This window comes from Chrysemys picta, chromosome 15 (assembly GCF_011386835.1).
Source record: "Chrysemys picta bellii isolate R12L10 chromosome 15, ASM1138683v2, whole genome shotgun sequence".
In the NCBI taxonomy this organism is placed as follows: Eukaryota; Metazoa; Chordata; order Testudines; family Emydidae; genus Chrysemys; species Chrysemys picta.
The window spans coordinates 3,295,362-3,315,029 of NC_088805.1; the positions used below are offsets into that span (position 1 = coordinate 3,295,362).

The 19,668-nt window shown below is 46.1% G+C and overlaps 1 protein-coding gene across 2 annotated transcripts in view; it reads left to right on the plus strand.

The window, feature by feature from the left end:
• The first annotated feature begins 429 nt into the window (after positions 1 to 429).
• Positions 430 to 19,668, plus strand: part of LOC101933726 (oxysterol-binding protein 2) — a 374,699-nt gene continuing 355,460 nt past the window's right edge. The window contains exon 1 of one of the 2 annotated variants that reach the window (XM_065568637.1): positions 430 to 806. In XM_065568637.1, coding sequence (XP_065424709.1) covers positions 511 to 806 — 296 coding nt within the window. In that variant the 5' untranslated portion in view covers positions 430 to 510. The remainder of the gene's footprint in view (positions 807 to 19,668) is intronic. The other variant, XM_065568638.1, reaches the window with a different exon arrangement.

A 19,668-nucleotide genomic window follows, 5' to 3' on the forward strand; every position in this document is an offset into this window, starting at 1 on the left:
CTTTGGGAGGGGTGGCTGGCCTGGGAGGCCCAGCCCAAGGGTGAGCCCATTGCCAGGCTCCCGCCAGAGCAGCCCAGGCACTGAGGGCAGGAGAGCAGGCGCCCTGGGGTCAGTCTGGGCCAGGAACTAAGGCCCCAGAGCAGGAACACCCTCACCCCAGCCCTGCTTGAGACAGGCCCCGCCTCCCTCTCCCCTGAGGAGCCCCGCCCCCCGTGTCATGGCTCCTCCCCACCCTATCCACGCCCCTCCCTAGAGCAGCGCCTCTAGGGGCCCCCCAGCCCTCATGTGTTGTGTCCTAGCCCCGCCCTGCTCTGTCTAGGCCCCGCCTCCAGGGAGCCCCGCCCTGCTCTGTCTGGGGAGCCCCACCCCCGCCCTCTATTATCACACATTGGGGGCGGGGCCGCGGCTGCCCGGTCACGTGAGCGCGGCGCCCCGCCCCCTGCCCTCGGCGGTGCCCCCGGCGGCCGGGCGGGGCGGAGCGGAGCGGAGGGGCCGCGCGGGGCCGGGTCTATGGGGAAGGCGGCCGCGCTGTGCAGCGGCGGCACCCGCGGGCTGGTCTCCATCCTCAGCGCCGTCCCGTGCCTGGCCTGCAAGAACCCGCCGGGCCCCGCCGGGCCAGCCATGAGCGGGGGCAGCGAGCCGGGCCAGGCGGGCAGGGGCGGCGGGGCCGGGCTGGGGGTCCCGGCCGCCCCCGCCGGGCCCGGCTCCGACACCTACAAGGGCTGGCTCTTCAAATGGACCAACTACCTGAAGGGCTACCAGCGCCGCTGGTTCGTGCTCAGCAACGGGCTGCTCAGCTACTACAGGTACCGGGGGGCCCTCGGGGGCAACTACTATAGGTATGGGGGGCTACCGGGGGGGGCTAGTACAGGGACCGGGGGGGCCTGTCTGGGGGCAACTACTATAGGTATGGGGGGCTACCTGGGGGGGGGCTAGTACAGGGACCAGGGGATCTGTCTGGGGGCAACTACTATAGGTATGGGGGGCTACCGGGGGGGGGGCTAGTACAGGGACTGGGGGCCTGTCTGAGGGCGCAGTCCTGGGGAGTGCATGGGGGCCGGGGGGCCCAACTACTACAGGTACTGGGGGGCTACCCCTGGGGGGGACAGCTACTATAGGAATGGGGGGCCTATTGGGGGGTAGCTACTAGAGATACCAGGGGTGTATCTTGGAGGGGCCTGGGTAATACAGATAATGAGGGGGCTATCCTGTGGGAATACCTGGAGAGGGCGGATGGCCCAGCTACTACAGGGACTGGGGGATGGCCGGGGTGGCCTGGCTATTACAGGGATGGGGGGGCTGGTGGTCTGGGGGGGCTTCCTTTGGGGTACAGAGACTGGGGAGATGACATAGCTACTGCAAGGATGGCCGACAGCTACTGCAGGGGCCAGTGGCTTGGGCACATTGATGGGGGAGCAGCCCAGTTACTGGGGTGGGGGGCACAGGGACTGTGGGAGGGGTGACTTACTGCAGGTACTGGGGGACTACTATAGGAACCCAGGGTGGGCTGGCCTGGCGCCCCTGGGTGGGGAGGGGATAACTACTATAGGGATGGGGGATGGGTACAGGGACATGTAGGGTGGCCCTGGTACCCTGGGGATAGGGACCGGATCAAGGTGGGGAGAGGAGCAGCGTGATGCTTTACTACACACAATAAATCTACTAGATGGACATGCACTAGACACTTTGTAAGGATCAAACCTGCAGTGGTCAAGGGAGGATGAACTAGATCTTAAGCTCTCTTCTGTTTGCTTCTGTGAAGCTGAGCATAGAGTGGTTTATTTTGCTATTGCATGGGAGTCTGGTGGGAGGAACTAGGTGATGTTCTCTTGCAATACATTCACCTCAAAATGCAGAACATTACAGCATACATACACAGAGTACTGTGGAAATATATTGTACCGTTCATAGGTTTACACATGCCCTGCAGTCCATAGTTCCCAGTGCATCCCTATATATAGTATGCATACTCATAGCACACTACACACATATATATATATACACACACAGGCCAAGATATTCAAACAAGGAGGCTAAATTTAGCCTCTAAGTCCATATTTAAGTAACTATATTTTCAGTTGTGCTGGGCATCTGGCACTTCCCAGTGAAGTCAGTTCATGCTATTGAGTGCTCAGCACTCTTGAAAATCAGGCCACTTATTTAGGTGCCTAAATATGGTTTTAGGAACCTAAAATTAGCCTCCTATTTTTTAGAATACTGGCCAGACTGTGTACAAAGTTCTTAAATCACGTGGCCCACAATATCTATACTACTGCTGAGGGACTTCTGCACACCATATTTTAAAATTTTGCAAAATTTGCATATTTTATTCCATAATAAATAAATGTGAAGGCTCCAGCATGGCAGTGGGGAGCACGGGCTACTGGCTGCATAGAGGTAGGAGATCATCCTGCAGCACTCCCCTCAGCCCCATGGGACAAGGACTCAGTGGTGAGGCTGACCCCAACCCTGACACAGTGCAGGGCCAGGCCTGCCCCAGAAACTCCATGGGGCCCTTCCCTTCCATGCCAGGTGCATCAAGATAGCAAGCAAGAGGGACAGTCTCTCACATGCACACCCAGCCTTGTCCCCCGATCCAGGTGTGGGGCAGACAGGCTCAGCCCAGTAGATCCAATGTGGAGGGGCTTAGTGTGTGGGGTAAGAGGGTTCTATGTGGGGCAATCTGGGTGTGGGGAGGTTCCAGATGCAGGGGGTGAGGCTCAGTGGAGTGCGGGTTTGGATGCTGGGGGCTTGGGGGAGGGGTGGGCTCTGCGTGCAGGGGGATGAGGCTTGGTGGGGAGATCAGTGAGGTCTGGATGCAGGGGGGTTGGCCAGATGGGGGAGCAGTTCCCCAGACAGTGTCCCCTCCCGCTGCGGCTGAGGCGTGATGGAGACAGGGAGTGGGAGGGGAGTGCAGAGCTTCCTGTAGCTGAGGCTGGTTTCTGGGAGTGGGTCTGACCTGGCCCTGGCTGCTCTTTACAGGGGAAGAGAAAGTCCTGTTCTTGCCAGCCCATCTGGGACTAGCAACTGAGCCCAGCACAGGGAGGAGCCACTGTCCGGGGTGTCCCCAGCCCAACCCCCACTGCGGTGATTTACCTGGCTGCTCCAGGCACCCAAAATTATGCACCCTTGCTTCTGGGGAGTGGTGTGTGACTGTTCTTGCTGCTTTCCTTTGCTTCACTGTCAGAAGTCATTTTTCTGCAGGGAAGTAAAGAAATCTGCGGGGGATGTGAATTCTACACAACAAATTACATGAGGCAGTACTTTCACTAGAGACATGCTCTCTACTCGGTCTGGTCTGCAGGACTGTAGAGGTCTCGTGTAATAGCCAAGTGTGCCCAACTAAGGTTTGGGCTAGTCGGTGGGATGGTTCAATTGATATTAGCTTTAAAAAGCTTTCAGTTTGTTCAGGCCAACTGTTTCTTCAAACAGGATTTAGCTAATCAGTGGGGGATCAGGGCCAAACTGTTTAAGCATAGTTCAGAGCTGTTCTAACCTAGGTAGGGACCTAAACTGGAACACTGTTTTCATATTGTTTTTCACATGGTTAAGTTCAGTCCACACTGGTCATTGTTTAGTTAGCTTGAACCAGTTTAAAACAGTATTTTAAAGTGTGGTATGGTCAGAAAAGTGATGTAAATAGTAATAGCTACTTGTTTCTAAAAAAAAGTTTTTATCCTAAGTCATCTCAGCTGCGAGACGGGCAGCTGGAGTGGATTCGTGATCTAGAATGATCAGCAGAACTGTTAAGTTCTGAGTGCAGCATCTTCATTTCTTGTGATGGTGCATACAGGAGCTAGGAAGAACACAACTTGACTTTCCCAGATTGAATTTGCAGAGCTGGCTGTTGGAACATATTTGTTATGGAGTAATCGATATTGAATACCTGATGCCACCTGTAGTCACTTTTCAGTGTATAACTGTGTTTAAGCTTAGTATTTTATATAAAGAATTTAGCCTTTATCATTAATGCTTTTTTCTTAGCATTTCACTCAGTTAGGGGCAGTGAAAATAGTCTAGTCATTTCCTTCTGGTTCTCCGGCATTAATACAGTGCTGAGGTTTTTGGGTCACAAACATTGCAAGTGAAGGTTTTAAATTGAGACAATACTTCACACACTCTTTTTCAGAAGAGAGCACTTCTATTAATGTTTTTTGTTAAACTATTTAACCAGACCTTTAGCTATACTGGCAAGAAGCTAGTGCAGCCATAGTTGCTCTTTGTAGAGACAAGCTGGCACCTCTTGCTTTAGGCCTTCTCCAAGTTGTACTTATTGACTTCTAAATGTTCTGCATTCACACTGTAATGAAAATAAGGGAAAAGTTTGTATTCTTTAAATCCTCTGTATATTTCAAAGGTCAGTCTCAGACTCAATAGTTGGGGCCAGTGTGACGATCACTAATAACTTCAGTAGTCAGAGCTGGAGGTTAACATTTCTACTTCCTAGTCATTAGGCAAATGTTGCATTTTCCTGAGGTGCAGTGTTTGAGAGAAGGAAACAAAGGTATATATGTCTGGAAACTTAAATAACAGGAATATCAGCATCAGGGGGTAGCTGTGTTAGTCTGTATCTACAAAAACAACAAGGAGTCTGGTGGCACCTTAAAGACTAACAGATTTATTTGGGCATAAGCTTTCTTGGGTAAAAACCTCACTTCTTCGGATGCATAGAGTGAAAGTTACAGATACAGGCATTATATACTGACACATGGAGAGCAGGGAGTTACTTCGCAAGTGGAGAACCAGTGTTGACAGGGCCAATTCAATCAGGCTGGATGTAGTCCACTCCCAATAATAGATGAGGAGGTGTCAATTCCAGGAGAGGAAAAGCTGCTTCTGTAATGAGCCAGCCACTCCCAGTCCCTATTCAGGCCCAGATTAATGGTGTTAAATTTGCAAATGAATTTTAGTTCTGCTGTTTCTCTTTGAAGTCTGTTTCTGAAGTTTTTTTTGTTCACTGATAGTGACTTTTAAATCTGTAATAGAATGATCAGGGAGATTGAAGTGTTCACTTACTGGCTTATGTATGTTACCATTCCTGATGTCCGATTTGTGTCCATTTATTCTTTTGCGGAGGGACTGTCCGGTTTGGCCAATGTACATGGCAGAGGGGCATTGCTGGCACATGATGGCATATATAACATTAGTGGATGTGCAGGTGAATGAGCCCTTGATGGTGTGGCTGACGTGGTTGGGTCCTCTGATGGTGTCGCCAGAGTAGATATGGGGACAGAGTAGGCAACAAGGTTTGCTACAGGGTTTGGTTCCTGGGTTGGTGTTTCTGTGGTGTGGCGTGTAGTTGCTGGTGAGTATTTGCTTCCGGTTGGGGGGTTGTCTGTAAGCAAGGACTGGCCTGCCTCCCAAGGTCTGTGAGAGTGAGGGATCATTTTCCAAGATAGGTTGTAGATTGTGGATAATGCTCTGGAGAGGTTTTAGCTGGGGGCTGTATGTGATGGCCAGTGGTGTTCTGTTGTTGTCCTTGTTGTGCCTGTCCTGTAGTAGGTGATTTCTGGGTACCCGTCTTGCTTTGTCAATCTGTTTCCTCACTTCCCCAGGTGGGTATTGTAGTTTTACGAATGATTGATAAAGATCTTGTAGGTGTTTGTCTCTGTCTGAGGGGTTGGAGCAAATTCGGTTGTATCTTGGCTTGGCTGTAGACAATGGATCGTGTGATGTGTCTTGGACGGAAGCTGGAGGCATTTAGGTACGTATAGCGGTCAGTAGGTTTCCGGTATAGGGTGGTGGTTATGTGACCATCACTTATTTGCACTGTAGTGTCCAGGAAGTGGACCTCTTGTGTGGATTGGTCCAGGCTGAGGTTGATGGTGGGGTGGAAATTGTTGAAGTCCCGGTGGAATTCTTCAAGGGCCTCCTTTCTGTGGGTCCATATGATGAAGATGTCATCAATGTAGCGCAAATAGAGAAGGGGCGCTAGGGGACGAGAGCTGAGGAAGCGTTATTCTAAGTCAGCCATAAAAATGTTGGCATACTGTGGGGCCATGCGGGTACCTGTAGCAGTGCCACTGACTTGAAGGTATAAGGAATATCAGCAAAATATTAACAGTAATAAAAATTAAATCTTTATCAGTAGCGCTCACAAGTCAGTTCCATTTTTTGTTCTAGCTAATTCTAAGTTATTACTAAACACTTATGTTTATATTTAGAAATGTGATGCATACTGAATTTCGAATTTAAATATTTTAGACTATCTAAATTTAATTAGTACACCTGGATATTTCAGAAAGGAAAGAGGATTTGGTTGGACTTTTGTACTTAGGAAAGTCAATTATACTTAACATACCTCTCTGTAGGAAGAAAGAAGTTGTTATAACATTTAGACGAGATTTTTAAAGTTACTATCTTCCTTTGTAATCTGTTGTGTTTCTTATTATTTTGAATGTAGAATATAATTTGTTTCCTTGTGGCTGAGTACCACATCTAAATGCTAGGTATTATGACCAAAACTTATGACTTCTCACAAGAGAACTAATATATGATGTATATTGTATACCTTCTGAGATAGATCTGATAGGGATATTAACTGCATAAATTTTGTACAGTTCTATGTCTTGACTTCCCATGGGTTTGAAATTTTGCTTGAGGTTCAAAGGACCGCATTTATTGTTGCCTTCAGAAATTATATTGTTAGTGGTGATTAGTTTATCACCCTGTTTTCTATTGTTTTGGCAACGTTGGGAGAAATTGAACTAACTATATTAAAGGTGACCAAAATGTGTCATATGAAATATGTAAATTGTTAAGATCCCAGACACCAACTATGAGATTAGACTTAAGTTATGACTATCCTTTAAAGGCAAATTGAAAGCTGCTTTTCTGCCAAGACCTGAGATCATACCAATGGGGAAAGCCCAGTGATGATGATGATTTTTTATAATTTTTTGGGAAATTTCATCCTATTTCATTTTAGCCCTCACGGGACAGGAGCAACAGGACCTGCCACTGTGTTGGGTAAGGTTTCTTGTTTGTTCAGCTTTCTTGTATTTGTGAAAAACAGGGTGCTCTACTGATAGGGTGTGTGACGGGTTCGGTCACAGGGATCCCCTTGGGACTGTCACCTGATGTGCTGCAACTACCTCTGAGCCCATTTTGCCTGCTAGCTTGGGACTCCAGAACCCTGCCTTGTTGAGCCAGATATGCTAGCCTACTGCAACACAGACTCAGGATCTGGGCCATGTCCCCAAAGCTGCAAACTTTAACCAAAAACAGCTCAGCAGGTTACCTCTCCAGCACCCAGACACCCAGTTCCCAATGGGATCCAAACCCCAAATAAATCCATTTTACTCTGTATAAAGCTTATACAGGGTAAACTCATACATTGTCCGCCCTCTATAACACTGATAGAGAGAAATGCACAGCTCTTTGCTCCCCCGGGTATTAATCATTTACTCTGTGTTCATTAATAAACAAAAGTGATTTATCATTTACTCTGTGTTCATTAATAAACAAAAGTGATTTTATTAAGTATAAAAAGTAGGATTTAAGTGGTTTCAAGTAATAACAGACAGAACAAAGTAAGTCACAAAGCAAAATAAAACAAAACATGCAAGTCTAAGCCTAATACATTAAGAAATGGATTACAGGTAATATCTCACCCACAATGATATTCCAATAAGCTTCTTTCACAGACCAGACTCCTTCCTAGTCTGAGCCCAATCCTTTCCCCCGGTACAGTCCTTGTTAGTTCCGGCAGACATCTCAGGTGATAAGCAAGGGCTTTCTCATGACTGGCCGCCTTTTTGTCCCGCTTCACCCCCTTTTATAGCTTTGGCACAAGGTGGGAATCTTTTGTCTCTCTTGGTTCCCACTCCTCCTCCTAAATGAAAAAGTACCAGATTTAAGATGGATTTTATTATCCGGGGACATGGTCACATGTCCTGAGACCCCAGCCTCCTTTCTTCCTAGGCTGGCCCAGAGGTACCCAGGAAGGTTTGCAAGTAAACAGAGCCATTTACAGTTCATTGATTCTGAAGCATCCTTAATGGCTTCCACTTAATATGTTTACATCAGTAATTCAAGTTTCTATCTTATTCTCCTAACTCCAGACATAGAAATAATACATGCAAACAAATAAGATGAACACACTCAGTAGATTATAAGCTTTGTAATGATACCATACAAGGGGTATTTAGCGTGAAGCATATTCCAGTTATGTCATATTCATAAGCATATTTCCATAAAGCATATTTCCATAAAGCGCTGTCTTCACGCACAAGGTCAGCTCCCAGATTGCTGCACTGGGCAGTACAGCATGGGGAGAAGGTGACCAACCCTCTGTGGAGAAAGAAGTGGTTCGGGACTATTTAGAAAAACTGGACGTGCACAAGTCCATGGGGCCGGATGCGCTGCATCCGAGGGTGCTAAAGGAGTTGGTGGGTGAGATTGCAGAGCCATTAGCCATTATTTTTGAAAACTCATGGCGATCGGGGGAGGTCCCAGATGACTGGAAAAAGGCTAATGTAGTGCCCATCTTTAAAAAAGGGAAGAAGGAGGATCCGGGGAACTACAGGCCAGTCAGCCTCACCTCAGTCCCTGGAAAAATCATGGAGCAGGTCCTCAAGGAATCAATTATGAAACATTTAGAGGAGAGGAAAGTGATCAGGAACAGTCAGCATGGATTCACGAAGGGGAAGTCGTGCCTGACTAACCTAATTGCCTTCTATGATGAGATAACTGACTCTGTGGATGAGGGGAAAGCAGTGGATGTGTTATTCCTTGACTTTAGCAAAGCTTTTGATACGGTCTCCCACAGTATTCTTGCCGCCAAGTTAAAGAAGTATGGGCTGGATGAATGGACTGTAAGGTAGATAGAAAGCTGGCTAGATCGTCTGGCTCAACGGGTAGTGATCAATGGCTCCATGTCTAGTTGGCAGCCGGTTTCAAGCGGAGTGCCCCAAGGGTCGGTCCTGGGGCCAGTTTTGTTTAATATCTTTATTAATGATCTGGAGGATGGTGTGGACTGCACTCTCAGCAAGTTTGCAGATGACACTAAACTAGGAGGCGTGGTAGATACACTAGAGGGTAGGGATCGGATACAGAGGGACCTAGACAAATTAGAGGATTGGGCCAAAAAAAACCTGATGAGGTTCAACAAGGACAAGTGCAGAGTCCTGCACTTAGGACGGAAGAATCCCATGCACTGCTACAGACTAGGGACCGAATGGCTAGGTAGCAGTTCTGCAGAAAAGGACCTAGGGGTCACAGTGGACGAGAAGCTGGATATGAGTCGACAGTGTGCTCTTGTTGCCAAGAAGGCTAACGGCATTTTGGGCTGTATAAGTAGGGGCATTGCCAGCAGATCGAGGAACGTGATCGTTCCCCTTTATTCGACATTGGTGAGGCCTCATCTGGAATACTGTGTCCAGTTTTGGGCCCCACACTACAAGAAGGATGTGGAAATATTGGAAAGAGTCCAGCGGAGGGCAACAAAAATGATTAGGGGTCTGGAGCACATGACTTATGAGGAGAGGCTGAGGGAACTGGGATTGTTTAGTCTCCAGAAGAGAAGAATGAGGGGGGATTTGATAGCAGCCTTCAACTACCTGAAGGGGGGTTCCAAAGAAGATGGAGCTCGGCTGTTCTCAGTGGTGGCAGATGACAGAACAAGGAGCAATAGTCTCAAGTTGCAGTGGGGGAGGTCCAGGTTGGATATCAGGAAAAACTATTTCACTAGGAGGGTGGTGAAACACTGGAATGCGTTACCTAGGGAAGTGGTGGAGTCTCCTTCCTTGGAGGTTTTTAAGGCCCGGCTTGACAAAGCCCTGTCTGGGATGATTTAGCTGGGAATTGGTCCTGCTTTGAGCAGGGGGTTGGACTAGATGACCTCTTGAGGTCCCTTCCAACTCAGATATTCTATGATTCTACGGAGTGCAATGTCACAGGGTGTTCTGTTTCCTCTGGTACAACTGACATAATTTAGCTCTTTGGGAGCATCATGCCTTACAAGCATTAGCTGTTAGTGATGTCATTGGGGTTGGAAGAGAAATCAGAACCCTGAGGTCCTGAACTTGGATCTGGGCAGGTATTAAGCCTTCCAGTTACATGTAAAGTTATTCTTGCTTTCTAAAATGATTAGCCTTGAGTCTGGCTAAATGAGTAGGATCCAAAAAATATAAAAAGAAACATTTCAGTTCACCTTTAGCTAGCCAAACTAACATATTCCTAAACCTACTGAAAAGGCTTCTCTGTTTCAATCTAGAGTAAATTTGGTCTGGTCAAGTCATACAACCCTTGAAAGCAGAGCAATAAAAACTGATAATCAGTAAGTGTCTTGTGTTCTGACAGGGTTACCTATTTCTAGCTTTCTAGGCCTACCCCTGTATTTGAGTAACAGTTTCAGTTCATCAACAACTGTTTTTAAAACATTTTAGATTTTCACTATTCTCAAATTAAGATGGTTAAGAATACTTCTTTATGTTCTTAAAAAAATGAAAATCTGAGCAGTTCATTTTGCTGTGTGTATAAAAGGTGAACAGGAGCTATTCATCTTGTGGCGCTTATAAGCAGTGCAGGAGTGCAGTCTCTCATGGCTGTTGAGAAAATGTGTGGCAAACTTTTATTATGCAATCGTGGTGTTGCTGACTTCAGACATGCATAATTAACCACTGAACCAACTTTGTCATACTTGGATTCAATGAGGACTGAGTGTTTGACTCAGCTGAGTTATGACTATAAAAACTTGGGCCAGAACATATTGGAAGATGTCTTCGTTCCTGTAACTGGAATTTCTAAGCGAAGCATAGCTGATGCTTTCTGAAAACATCATCACCTTTGAACTGAGAACAAGCCTAGAAACTTCAGTCCAAAAGAACTGAGAAAGTTATAAAAAGAGTTATAGTAATAGTTAGAATTCAGCCATCATTGTAGCAGTCTCAGCCAGCAATCACTGCAATGAATTTACATAAGATATAATCTCAGATAAAATATGCACTACTGTTATGGTTCTTTATACAGCTTTAGGGTAGTAAGTAGGAGAGGAGTAACCCCAAATGATTAAGTGCAGGTTGACTTTGATTTTGTGTATCGTTCATTATTCTCCTACTTACTCAAAACCTGCGGGTGTTTATTCCTGTTTTATGTTCGAGCTGTATTTTAAAGTGACTCTGAAAAGGCCTCATGGGGTTCCATGTTCAGCTTGCCTCAATGTCTGTCAGTGCTTCAAAACTGAAGTGAAGACCCACTAAATCGACAGCAGAGCGCTCTCTGGTATGTCACTGGAATGAGAGGAGTAAGGTAAGTCGACTGGAGAGCGTTCTGGTGTCCGGTGTAGACACCGCAGTAAGTTGACCCAAGCTACGTTAGCTCCAGTGTAACTTAGGTTGACTTACCCCGATAGTGTAGACAAGGCCCTTGTGTGCACCTGCTCCGAGCAGGTCAGGTCATCAACTCTGGAAGAGCTAGAGTTGAACCTCACTTCCTTACTGCTCTAGTAGTTGCAGGTGTAGCTGAGCAAGGGGCACATAATTGTGCTTCCAATCACATTGCACTCTGGCATCTGCCTGCCTTGTCTAGTAACACCAGTGTTTGGGAATGTTACTTTGGGAAAGCTGCTGATCATATTTTTCAGTTAAAGTGGCATTTATTAAGTATACACCTAATTGTCAATTCTGATGTCCAAGAGCCTTGGGAGGGAAATTTACATCCAACAGACATGCTCTTCTACCACTGCCTTGGCCTCATGTACAATGGATTAGAAATACTGGAAGGAAATCCTAAATTGGAAGGGGCCATAAAACTATGTGATAACTTTGTCTCATAACAGTGATTATAAATGGCTGATATCTCTGGAGTTATTTCTTATATTTTTTCTATTGCCTTTCTAACTGTCCCTGCCTATTATCTCACCTTTTCAGTCAGTTCACTGGCCGGCTTGAAATCCCAGAACATAAAAAGCTGTTCTGTGTTGGTGACTGTGTGTGTGTGTGTGGTGGTGATCTGGCATTGCCGCTTCAGCATCCTCAGCTGTGAACTGTTCCTTCAACTGCACTGGCTGGGAAAACTGCATTTTTCTGCCACCGTAGGCCACCTCCTGAGGATTTGTTGCTGCTTTAAATTTCCTTTATCTGCTGTGTATGAAAACGTGGGGCACGTTAAATAGCAAGAGACTCATTTCTGAGGGGGATTTCAGAGAGGCTTCCTAGCCCAGTGCTCAGCTTATTCATGTTCAGACTCAGGAGCTTTTACAGATATTTCTGATAAGCCCCTTCTCTTCCGAGCAAGTTTCTTAAGTTAAAATTGAATTCTAGCTTTATGTTTTATCTTCCAGGGCTTCTAATGTGTGTTTCATGTAGCAGTTATTCTTGATCAGCATTTTTAATAGTCCTAAAAAACCATCACCAGAGCACAAGAGGAGGAGGACACAGCCTATCAAGTGCCCAAAGTGAAATCGCATAACTCTGGTACAGAGGAAGGTGTGACAGGGCAACTTCCTGCCATATCCTTAGGAGACCTTACTGAATTGAGTCTGTGTTTTGGGGGTCCACTGTATTAAACAAATGGTTTATCTATGCTTTGCCCCTCCATGGGGGAGGGCTGCCACAGCTCCTCCAGGAACTAAAACCGGTGGTGAAGGCAACTTGCTCAGATTATTATGCCCCCAGAGAGGTACCAGCTCTAGGAGAGGCTCACATGTACTAGTTCAAACTGGATTAATCATAGAATATCAGGATTGGAAGGGATCTCAGGAGATCATCTAGTCTAACCCCCTGCTCAAAGCAGGACCAATCCCCAATTAAATCATCCAACAGATTTTTGCCCCATATCCCTAAATGGCCCCCTCAAGGATTGAACTCTCAACCCTGGGTTTAGCCGGCCAATGCTCAAACCACTGAGCTATCCCCTCCCCCATGCAGAGATTGAGGCAATGAAAGGACTCTTGTATAAATAGCCTGAGTTTAAACTGACTCTGGACTCTGCTTCCTGATCCAGCAGACAGACAGGACCTTCTCTCCAAGCGGAATTCTCACCCTTGTGGAAGGATTAGAAATACTCTAGTTCACTAGGGCCCCATAAGGCTGCAGAGTAACCTCTGGTGAGCTTTTAGCATGCACATGGGAAGTTTGGTTTCTGTGTGTTCTCTATAATGGTCTTGCCTGAAGAATAAATGTACTTGCTTAGGAGGAGCTAACTGGTAATTACACTAGTCATAGCCCTCGAGGAGAAAGCAAAGCATGGGTAGAATGGCTTGCTTGGGATGTCTCAGTGTAGATCAGGGAGATGTGAATCCTTCAAACCCCTGGTCAGGAGTGAGTGAGATGCAGGTCTTTGCCCAGGAGAGGTGATGGCTGGGACCTGGAAACCTTTTAAGTGGGTGCTCTCAAGGGACCACAGAGAGGGAATACAGGGGCAGTACTTCAGGGTCCAAGGAGAGGACAGCTCTGTCACAGCATGGCAATTTTAGAATTAATTGTACTTAATCAGTGTTTTAACTAGGTTCATTCTCAGTCTTCTCATTTTCATGTGATGGCCTCGTTTGCTTCACCTGGAGTTCCACCACTGACGTTTATCCAGAGGTAAGCCATCTATGGAGAAGGCATCTTTTGTAGTCTGCTGGTGCGGACAAGGCATTCAGCATAGTCCCCAAACTCCCCCTGTGAGGATTCAATGGGTGCATAGAGAGCCGCACTGCGGAGGTGGCTGATGAGTCGGAAGGGATTTGGCAGCGTGGTGCTGTCTCTCTGGGTGGAATGAGGATAGGAAGAGTGTCGTGCTTGGCATTGTGTTTGCAAGCTTGGCCAATTTGCTTCCTGTTCAGTTGCACGCTCTCCAGAAGATGCATCAAGTTCATTTGACTCAGAACTGGACAGGGGAAGAGTTCAGTATCTGGGGCTGTGTCTGTAGCTAGGACTGCATGAGGCAGAGCCCCCCGTTCTTGTGGTGGTGATTTGTGGCTGGGACACTTGAGATCCCTTGGTTCTTAGCATTGTTTTAGTTCTCACTACAATTGGCTTGTTAGTGGCCGATACAAGGCAACACAGCAATTAACACTGCTTCCCTGTGCAGTGAGAAAGTCAGGAGCTTCCTGTGTCAGGAGATTTCCCAGTCTGTTGCTTTCTCTGTCACATTCTTCCTGAAACCACATTCTGTTGGTTTCTTTCCCTTTATTTGCAAGCAGAGTTGCAGAGTCCGTCTCAACGCTTATTTCATGCTCTCAAAGATGTTATGCTGGGTCAAATACATCAATCGGTGGTGTTATAGCAGGAATGAATTTGGGTCATTTTATGAAGGACTAAATTGTGAGACAACCTATCTGGGTGGCAATATTTTTGCATCAAGTCTGAGTCAATTCTTAGTTTATCCAAGAATCCTCCCTGCTGTACCGTCTCCTCCCAAACAGTATTTCCCAACTTCCCTTTCCTGAATTCCTCTTTGGTCTTCTCATTTTTACTAACCCTTCCAGATAAGGAATGCATCTTCTGGAGAGATAACAGCCACCAGCCTTAGCTCTCTAGCGTGAGATAAGTGGCGCTTCCTCACCTGTTCAATCATTTTGACCCCCTGAGAGCAGTGGTAGCAAGGTTGAATGAGCTTTTCAAAGAAGTAGAATTACAGGTAAATAACTTCTCCTTATTGTAGTCATTAATTGCAATGCAAACCCACTGTGGTAAATGATTACTAGAGTGGATGTGAAGAGGAAGTATCTGGAGCTGTGCAAAGTACTTGCTTTTCACAGAAATCATTCTTGAAACCAACGGCTGGAGCAGCCTTCTGCTTGCTGATTCATAGGAGCAGAAGACAACACCCATCCATCATGTCTCCCCTGCGTGGCTAGGTCCTATTTGCGTTAAAGGCTCTTTCACCTCAGATTTGTTGATGAATAATACAGCAAATGCATTCTTCCTTGCCCACACGCTGCTGTCAGTGGCCTAAGTTACAAAATTTTAGAAAGGCCTTTGACCTCCCTGTGCTGTGGGCATGATGCGTTCAGGTTACTTGCTTAACTTGAGTGGGGCGCCTTGCAGTATTAACCACAGGCTGTAAGTGCAGTTGCATTGCCACAATTTTAATGTTTGTCTCTTCCCAGCTGAGTTAATACATGGTGACCTTCAATCATCCAAACCCAGAACTAAAGCGGGACTTTTGTCAGTGAATAAAAGGTAATTCACTGGGACTGTGAACTTCAGTTTCTCTTGTGAAATGTTTGAGAAATCACAACCTGACCCTCTGCTTGTCTTCCTGCTTGATCCTGCAATGAAATCAGTTCTTTGAGCGTCTTGCTATAGCTTGGGTGCCCAATAAAGTGCAAGAGGCAGTGAGAACCTTTGTTTAATCTTTAATTGGTGTGAGTGAGAGAGGCAGTTATTAAAAACCTATGAAAAACTGATCTGGACTCAACACCTATAATTGGTTTTGTGAAAATCCCTCTAACTGGTCATGCTGAAAATCAGATAAGAAATAACTCAGGTGGATTATGGCATGGAGCCTTTGATAGGATTAAGGCAGAGGAGAGGAGGCAAACTTTTTCACACACTCTTCTCCCCCTCCCCCCCGCTTTTCCCTGGGATCTTGTTGAGGAGAAGGAAATGGGTTTGGTGTTGGAGCAGAGGACTAGGAATTGATTTCAAGATTTCACAGCTTTGCCACTCGTTTATTAACTTGGGGGCCGGAGGGGAATCCTTTAACCTCTCGTAGTCCTTGTATTGTCCCCTCCTATCTCATGGGGGCACTGAGTGTTTTGCATGCATATGAAGTAATTTGAGCGCCATGGACAAAAAGCACTCTAGGAATATAAAAGGGGTAGGGGGAGGAAAATAAATCGCGAAGTGGTTGCCAACTGCATTCCCCACCTGTGCATGTGTTGGAGAAAAGATCCGGCCTTTGGATCGGCCTCCCCACAGTCCTGAGAGAGATTCTAAAATCTAGAATGTGACTGCTACCTTCATGCTGCCCTCCCAATGCTCTGTCCATGTCTTTAAACTCTACTGCACCGAATCTTTGCGCTCTCCTTCAGCAAGCAGAAAAACCTTTCTTCTTTAACTTCAGGCACTGTAATTTCTTTAGCCTGGTAAAGTGCCAGGAGACGGGTTTGCTACGTCGCCCGTTTCCAGTTTGACTCGGACACAGGTGCTCGTTAGTGCTCAGTCATACTCAGGTTTGTGCACGCTTTATCACCTTCATCTTGTATAGAAAGTAAATAATGGCCCTGGGTGCATGTTATCAATTCTGCCACTTGATACTAAAATAATTCATACAAAAATAGTTTGCCATGGCGGCCGTAATTATACACCACGGGACTTTAACATCTTCACATCAAGATTTCTAGCCGAGTTGTGTAATTTCTTGCACAGAGTAAATAGTTGAAGGAGCTGGTAGAAGAATTCAGCCCTCTCGGTTCTCTAATGGTTTACTTTTTAGGTATTGGTGTTCTGATTACTACTGTGGCGCTTTCTAGGAGAGATTATAAAGCAAACAGTGTACCGTAGGCGGATACCGCGTGGCCTGGGGCAATGACACAATGCTATGTAAGTTAAATATTTTCCCCTACCCTGTCACATGTGCCTCGCTCTTCCCACCAAATGTCATGTTAGTGTGAAAGAGCTGTTGTAATCTCACAAATTTTGATTCCCCTCTGAGATAAAATTTTTGATCAAGAAATCGGAGAGGACATTCAAAGGATGGCTTCAGGCAAAAGGCTGTTGGTTTGTTTTTAAATTGCAAATGACTGAGATCTGTATTCAGGAAAGGAAGTACTCTTCATGGAAATGGTATATAGGGTGACATAGTATCTCAATTTTGTGTAATTTGGATTTAGTGCATCTGGCAATTTATTAGCTCAAGAGAACTATGTAGGTCTGAGTTATTTTACTCAGCTTTATTATACTGGCACTTCATGAGAAGAACAGGAGTACTTGTGGCACCTTAGAGACTAAGAAATTTATTTGCGCATAAGCTTTCATGGGCTACAGCCCACGTCTTCGGATCCATAGAAAAGAGCTGCCAGACTGGGTCAGACCATGGTCCATCTTGCCCAGAGGTCTGTCTCCAATAGTGGCCTGTGGATGGAGTGTACACAACAGGGCAATTAAAGATCCCTGTCTTCTGCTCCCAGCTTCTGGTAGTCAGCAGCTTATGGTGACCCCGAGTATGGATTTTGTACCTGACCTTCTTGGCTAACAGGCATTGATGGACCTATCCTCCATGAACTTAACCAGATTAAAAAAAACCTGGGTATATGTTTGGTCATCACAACATCCTATTCCAGTGAGTTTCACAGGCTAGTTGTGCGTTGTGTGAGAGTAATTCCTCTTGTTTGTATTAAACCTGCTGTCTATTAATTTCATTTCTTTACCTCTGGTTTTGTATTGTGTGAAAGGGTAATAACTTTTCTCTCAATTTTTTCTGCATCAATCTTGCTTTTTATAGACCTCTATCATATCTCCCCTTAGTTGTCTCTTCTAAGCTGAAGGGCCCTAATCTTTTGAATCTCTCCTTGTATGGAAGCCGTTCCATATTCTTGCTCATCTTTACCCTTCTTTGAACCTTTCCCAGTTCCACTGTATGTCCTTTTTGACATGGGGTGACCAGAACTGGACACAGTATTTAAGGAGTGGGTGCACCATGGATTTATCTAATGCATTATATTTTTGTCATCTTTTCTATCCCTTTCCTAATGGTTCTTAATATACTGTTACCCTTTTTGATGGCTGCTGCACATTGAGCAGAAGTTTTCAGAGAACTAGCCACAGTGACTCCAAGATCTTTCTTGAGTGGTAACAGCTAATTTAGATGAGTGGTTCTCAACTAGGTGCACGCATACCCCTAGGGATACACAGAGGTCTTCCATGGGGTACATCAACTCATTTAGATATTTGCCTCGTTTTACAACAGGCTACATAAAAAGCACTAGCAAAGTCATTAAAACTTCATGCAGTTGTTTATACTACTCTATATACTCTATACTGAAATGTAAGTACAATATTTATATTTCAATTGATTTATTTTATAATTATATGGTAAAAATGAGAAAGTAAGCAATTTTTCAGTAATAGTGTGCTGGGACACCTTTGTATTTATACATTTTATTTTGTAAGCAAGTAGTTTTAAAGTGAGGTGTGACTTGGGGGTACACAAGACAAATCACCCTCCTGGAAGGGGAAGCGGATCACTGCAGACTACGTGGCTCTGGGAAGAAGGATAAAGGAGTTTGAGGCGCAAGTGGTGTTCTCGTCCATCCTCCCTGTGCAAGGAAAAGGCCGGGGTAGAGACCGTCGAATCGTGGAAGTCAACGAATGGCTACGCAGGTGGTGTCGGAGAGAAGGCTTTGGATTCTTCGACCATGGGATGGTGTTCCAAGAAGGAGTGCTAGGCAGAGACGGGCTCCACCTAACGAAGAGAGGGAAGAGCATCTTCGCCAGCAGGCTGGCTAACCTAGTGAGGAGGGCTTTAAACTAGGTTCACCGGGGGAAGGAGACCAAAGCCCTGAGGTAAGTGGGGAAATGGGATCCTGGGAGGAAGCACAAGCAGGAGAGCGCAAGAGGGGAGGACTCCTGTCTCATGCTGAGAAAGAGGGACGATCGATGAGTTATCTTAAGTGCCTATACACAAATGCAAGAAGCCTGGGAAACAAGCAGGGAGAACTGGAAGTCCTGGCACAGTCAGGGAACTATGATGTCATTGGAATAACAGAGACTTGGTGGGATAACTCACATGACTGGAGTACTGTCATGGATGGATATAAACTGTTCAGGAAGGACAGGCAGGGCAGAAAAGGTGGGGGAGTTGATTGTATGTAAGAGAGGAGTATGACTGCTCAGAGCTCCGGTATGATACTGCAGAAAAACCTGAGAGTCTCTGGATAAAGTTGAGAAGTGGGAGCAACAAGGGTGATGTCGTGGTTGGAGTCTGCTATAGACCACCAGACCAGGGGGATGAGGTGGACGAGGCTTTCTTCTGGCAACTAGCAGAAGTTGCTAGATCGCAGGCCCTGGTTCTCATGGGAGACTTTAATCACCCTGATATCTGCTGGGAGAGCAATACAGCGGTGCACAGGCAATCCAGGAAATTTTTGGAAAGTGTAGGGGACAATTTCCTGGTGCAAGTGCTGGAGGAACCAACTAGGGGCAAAGCTTTTCTTGACCTTCTGCTCACAAACAGGGAAGAACTAGTAGGGGAAGCAAAAGTGGATGGGAACCTGGGAGGCAGTGACCATGAGATGGTCGAGTTCAGGATCCTGACACAAGGAAGAAAGGAGAGCAGCAGAATATGGACCCTGGACTTCAGAAAAGCAGACTTTGACTCCCTCAGGGAACAGATGGGCAGGATCCCCTGGGAGAATAACATGAAGGGCAAAGGGGTCCAGGAGAGCTGGCTGTATTTTAAAGAATCCTTATTGAGGTTGCAGGAACAAACCATCCCGATGTGTAGAAAGAATAGTAAATATGGCAGGCGACCAGCTTGGCTAAACAGTGAAATCCTTGCTGATCTTAAACGCAAAAAAGAGGCTTATAAGAAGTGGAAGATTGGAAAAATGACCAGGGAGGAGTATAAAAATATTGCTCAGGCGTGCAGGAGTGAAATCAGGAAGGCCAAATCACACTTGGAGTTGCAGTTAGCAAGAGATGTTAAGAGTAACAAGAAGGGTTTCTTCAGGTATGTTAGCAACAAGAAGAAAATCAAGGAAAGTGTGGGCCCCTTACTGAATGAGGGAGGCAA